At 39.8% G+C, this 6,000-nt stretch overlaps 1 protein-coding gene across 2 annotated transcripts in view; it reads left to right on the forward strand.

The window, feature by feature from the left end:
- CTH (cystathionine gamma-lyase) overlaps positions 1 to 4,163 on the forward strand; it is a 73,496-nt gene extending 69,333 nt beyond the window's left edge. For both annotated transcript variants that reach the window (XM_053921752.1, XM_024565588.3), the window contains exons 12-13: positions 3,165 to 3,303; positions 3,585 to 4,163. In XM_053921752.1, coding sequence (XP_053777727.1) covers positions 3,165 to 3,303; positions 3,585 to 3,605 — 160 coding nt within the window. In that variant the 3' untranslated portion in view covers positions 3,606 to 4,163. The remainder of the gene's footprint in view (positions 1 to 3,164; positions 3,304 to 3,584) is intronic.
- Positions 4,164 to 6,000: the final 1,837 nt, after the last annotated feature.

Here is a 6,000-nt window from a genome sequence, read left to right on the forward strand (position 1 = left end):
TTTAATGATCACAACAGCATGGTACTATCTGATCAGAACAGATTCTAACTCAACAGAGTGGAGATCCCGATGAAATCTAACGGGGGCTACTGACCAGGGTCCTCCCCAGTTTTGCTCCTACCCCTGTTCGGTCTGGAGGAGATTCCAGCAGTAGTTGTCTGGCAGGCTTTCTGGTCCTTGGCCCAGGCCTACTTGTTTTATCCCGTTCCGCCCTGGAAGGGAGGTTGGAGACTGTGCCGGAAGGGCTAATTTCAAGGCTCCCTGGCAAACGGGGAATGTGTCTCTGATGAAACACCTCCGTGCCTTGATTGTCAGAAAAGGACGCAACTGGTTATTATCACGTACATTTTCTTTCTGTTGGACCTTGAATGGCTCCATGATTGCAAGGTAAACCTCAAATATAACTTGTTACTCCTAGACCTTCACCATCTGACCCAATCCGTTAACTTAATTCTGTTAAAGCATCAGAGGATATTGGAATAAAGCAGCCTAAGATTAGACAGTATAGCATGTTATTTTACAGACAAGGAAATACACTCAGAAGGTTTTGCCGATGATTACTCAAATGTCACATGGGAATATGTTAGGCTTCAGGCTTTGCAGTGAGGGGAGCTAAAAGCAGCCTGGATCTGGATTTGAGTCTGTTCTATCCATTACTTAAACTTTGAGCTTCAATTTTTTTAATCTATAAAATGGGCTTAATAATGATTATTATTTATTGAGTGCTTGTCCCATCAAACATTCCTGAACTATATCCCGGCTTCATTATATGTTACTGTGACCGTATATTTTAATTATTGCAGGGGGTCAATCAACAGCATTACCTAATTTTTTTTTTAAAGATTTTATTCATTTATTTTTAGAGAGAGGGGAAGGGAGGGAGAAAGAGAGGCAGGGAAACATCCGTGTGTGAGAGAAATATTGATTGGTTGTCTCACTGGGGACCTGGCCAGCAGCCCAGGCATGTGTCCTGACCAGGGATCAAACCAGTGACTTTTCAGTTTGCGCGTCGGTGCCCAGCCCACTGAACCACACCAGTCAGGCCACCTAATAATCTCTAACTGTACTAAGTGCACATGGTATGTTTTGTCTTTTTATTTCTATAAACATTTTCTGGAATAACTATGTTCTGGAAGCATTGTGCGGAGGGATTACCAAAATTTAGGCACATTTTCTGCTATCTCACAGTAGTTTACCATTTCTGGGGAGAGTCGGGAAGTTCCACAAAGTTAAAAAAAATATGATGCCCAAATAATGATTCAGATAATTAAGGTAACGTCTATAGGTTTTGTTAGTCTTTCAAGGAAATGCCTGCTAGCAAGTCTGGATGCACAAGAGGGCACACTCAGCACAGGAAATTGCATTATTTTTCATAGTAATGAACTGTGTGTCACTTTAAGGCCAGCTTTTAAAATAAACCTCTCCTGACTTGATTAGGGATTTGGTTTAAAGTTGCTTGGTCCTCAGGAGCTCCAGCGAGGCCATAACCCCGATGCCGGTAGACAAATGAATTTAGGTCAGAGCTTGTCTGTTCTATCACCCTCCTTTCTGTGTCTCCCGACTTGGCTGCAACTAGTGCAGCATTGCAATAAGGGAGGGAGGGAGGAAGCAAGCAGAGCCACTATGCACTGGGCTGGTCTCCCAGCCTGAAAACATGTATTAATTTTGTGACCTTAGAAAATTTACCTACCTTCTCTCAACCTCAGTTTTCCCAGTTGTAAAATGTGGATAATACTGGGCCCAGCTCTTAGGGTTGTTGTGAGAACATGAGGAAAAATAATTCCTAGATTAATGCCTTGACTCATATTAAGTGCCCAATAAAATGTTGACTACCATTATGAGTTATTTTTTATGAGCCACCTCCTACATTACTACATTCCAAGTACATTCCAAATACTTGCAAGTGCTTTTTGTATGTTCCTTTTGTTAATGACTGTGACAAACTTTTGAGATACATATTATATACAATTTTCATCCATTAAAAATGAATTATGCACATAAATGGCCTAGAGTACCTGTCTCACGTTAGGCACACAGTAAGTGATAGCTACTGTTATGTCAGATAAGGAAATCTACTCTGAGGACAGGTAAGTTTTACAAGTCCACACAGCTAGTATGTGGAGGGGCTGAGGTTCATATCCAAGTCATATGGTCTCAGGGGCCTAAGTTATTTCTACCTGTGCATGCTTTTTAAAGGGATTAAGAGCCTGAAAAGGCAGAACCTTTTAAGGAGGATGTTTGTGGGTAAAACTCCATTAGAGTGATAAAATAAATCCATTTATTTTGACCATGACTGAGATTTTCTTTCCATGGGTCTGAATTGAGATGGGAGAAAGCAGCTTAGGTGTTGATTTTGCTGGTAGTGTGCAGGGACAGGCCGAGTGTTGGTGGCGATGCATGTGTCAGGGCTCGGAAAGACTGTAAGCTCTTCCAGGACACGTCAGCCCGCAGAGATTTCTCCCTCCTCCGAACTCTGGCAGTCCTTGTTGTGTATGTATGGATTTGGCATTTGCTGTTAATTATTCTGTTTTGTGAATTATCATGGTCTTTAGCTCTTGGCTTTGTTATCTAGGGTAAAGAAAATATCTCACTCTTCTTGGTTTCCCAATTCCATAGTGCCTGATCCATGGTAGGGGCTCTACCTTTACAGCTGGGTCGTGTGCTGGAATTCCTAACGCACACTGGCTGTTACTAGTGACCTTGGGTTGCCTTTTCCAGATCTGCCTCAGAAAGCCTAATTCAGGATTGATTCATTGATCCAGAGGAAATTAATTCTGGCCAGCTTTTGGCCTAAGAGGCCTCTTGTAAGTCCAGCTGGTTACTCACAGGGTATGTGATTTCAGGCAATGTGTTAAAATTGCACACCCAGGGGGCTACGTCTGTCCCTCCTGCATGGGGGTGCTTGACTGGCACCTTCAGTGTCTGGACTGAGTGTACTTTACTGGTGGTATAAAATTGATAAAGGATCTCGGATTTCAGTTAAAATAATGACTAGAAAACATAGTATTAACAATTTCCTGCTTTTTGTCTGTGAAAAATTATAGGCACATGAAGAATTTGATACTTAAAGTAGAAAAAAATTTAAGATAACCGCAACTTATGAGACAAATATGGCTCCACTGATAGGATATAGTGATAAAAAATTCGCTCACTCTTCCTTCCAGGGCAATTATGACCCATGCATCAGTGCCTGAGAGCCACAGGCATGCCCTTGGGATCAGTGACACGCTGGTTCGGCTCTCTGTGGGCTTGGAGGATGAAGAAGACCTATTGGAAGATTTAGATCAAGCTTTGAAGGCAGCAGTAAGTTTTAGTACTTTAGTGTTTGTGGGTGTGTGTGTATGAGGATATGTGCTTAAACTTGGGGGGGGATCACTATATTTATAAAGGGAGGGCTCGCTATGAATGCTTTTAAAGGTGTTCTCTTCTCTTCCTACAATAAACAAGTTGTATAAATGTGCAGGGAACTCAGTCAAAGTCCAGATTTAAAAGGTGATAGTGTTCAGGAAAGAGTCCTTAGAGAGGAGGTGAAGTTATTGCCAGCATGTTTACTAACCTACTTTTCTTGTGCACTGTTCCTACAGCATCCTCCAAATGCACGTTGAGCCTAGCGTACCAGAACTGCTATTAGAAGTTGCTTCCTGAGAGATCATCAAATCTGAATAACTGAAGAGACCACGAATGAACTTTTGCAGAATTTTCAAGCGAAAATTTTAAGGCACCTCATTACCTTTCACAGCTATAATCCTCCAGGGATCATCCCTGTTGAAAACAGTTTCCTCTTTCCTGTATTGTCATTGACAGGTGAATTCTGTTAATATCTTTTTGTTAATTTTGGTACCCATTTGCCTCTTAAGGAGGTAAAATTTGGGTTGCTTCTTGGGATCATGCTATTTTTTTTCATAGCTTAAGATTTATATTGATCATGTTTACAGTATGGCGATAATTCACTTTTGGTGTTTTCTCGAGAATTTAAATTATTAAATGAATGTTTTTAAATCAAGTGTGATTTTTCCATATTGTTGAAGATGGCTCTTAAAGCAATGGTTTGCTCCTAATTGTTATAAGCCAAAAATCAAATGCTTGTAAAGTCTATTGTGAAATTCTACCGATTTAAGGTTATGTTTACTATTTAAAAAAAATAAATCTAATTATCAAATGCATTCTGTTGTGATATTTCTGCATTATGGAAATTAACTTGTATTCCTGCGCCCTTTTAAATATTTTATTTATTTATTTTTAGACATGGGGGAGGGAGGGAAACAAGTTGCCTGTTGGTTGCCCCTTGCACACCGAAACCAGGGAACCTGGCCTGTAACCCAGCCATGTGCCTCAACTGGGATTTGAACTGGCTGCCTTTCAGTTGGTGTGATGACACCCACCCTACTGATCCTCAAGAGTCAGGACCAGGGCCCTTTTAATTCTTAGTTCTTAGAGGTCTCAGTCACCCCCACCTAAGTTAATTTTTATAAATTCAATTGTATGACTATTAAATCCAAACAGTGTTTGCAGATATAGATGTAAATTCTGTACATGGCAGGTCAAAATCCACTTTTACAGAGAGAAATAATACCTTTTAGGTTTTTTCTGAAACAGATGTGAGGCTAAAGAAAGAAATTCTTAATGCAGAGTCTCATAGTTTAAGCGCATAGCAAGTCATTGTCAATAACTCATAGGTCAAATAATTCCATTTTAAAAGTTGTTTTATATGAAAAGCTTTCAGTTATTTGTTTGCTATCACGTGTTTCAGTTTTAAAAACAGCATATTGAACTTGATTAATAATAGTGCTGCGAAAGAGGGGAATTCATACTAATATACATTCTGAATTATGTGTATTGCCCACATTCTGAGTTATATCTGTAGAGTGTGGAAATTCTGTCTGTAGGTAGCGGCATTTGAAGCAGGTCATATATAACAATGGCTTCTGGTGGGCCTGATTTCTTGCCATCTATGGACCTTAGGGCTGTGGAAATAAACAAAAGACCAGCCAAATGAGAAAAGCAGAGGCGTTTATTCTGAGCTTGCAAGGGAGTCAGCTACTGTTACTTGTGTTTTGACAGAGACTCAAAGGCAAGCAGAACATAAGGAATTATAGAAATGGTAATATCTGTTGATATGGATGAGAAACTAAAATTTCCCTATTTAAAACTATCAGATGACTCTCAAATGGGTAACATTAAATCACTGTTAGAAATGCTTAAAAAAAAAAAGTAAACACGAAAGGCAGACGGAGGAGTGGAAAAGCTATATTGTGTAAAAAATGGAAGGCTTCAGATACACCCTGATCAGACTTCAGGCATTTGGGAAGTTGTAGGCAGGCTAATTGGAGGAGGGGCATCCTATGTGATTGGTTACGGGTACATATTTGGCTCTTTAGAGTTGATGGTTGATCCTTGTTCAAAAGCAGGGACAAAAATTAGGAAAGCAGTCAATTATTAATCAAGTCCTGGCCATTTGGGGCTGATGGTTATGGAAGTGATTTAATTTCCTAGATTGTCACTAGAGATAGCAATAGGTTTCTAGCAAGATTGATTTCTAAAAGGCTGGCTTCCTGGGCTGTTTATTGTAGATGAAGGTGTTTGTTTTCTGAGTAGGTTGCTTTAGATTGCGGGTCAAAGCTCTAGTTTTATATGTGGTCTATCCATTGTCCATTTGCATATTCAGTCTCAGAGGTTCTGGTGAGCAGTAAGTAGCTACTATTCTGTTAGTGTTCTCGAGGGAAACAACCAATAGTATATGTGTGTACATGTAGGTATATGTATATATATTCAATACATAGGCATATATACATATGTACATATATGTATATATATAGAGAGAGAGATTGATTTTAAGGAATTGTCTCGTGACTGTAGGGGCTGGTAAGTCTGAAATCTATGGGGAAGGCTGAAAATTCCTGAAAGAGTTGTTTCAGTCTTAAGGCAGAATTGCTTTTCCTTTGGGAAGCCTTAAGCTTTGCTCTTAAGGCCTTCAATTGATTAATTAGATGAGGCCCAAAC

The sequence above is a fragment of the Desmodus rotundus genome, chromosome 3, assembly GCF_022682495.2.
Source record: "Desmodus rotundus isolate HL8 chromosome 3, HLdesRot8A.1, whole genome shotgun sequence".
Classification (NCBI taxonomy): Eukaryota; Metazoa; Chordata; class Mammalia; order Chiroptera; family Phyllostomidae; genus Desmodus; species Desmodus rotundus.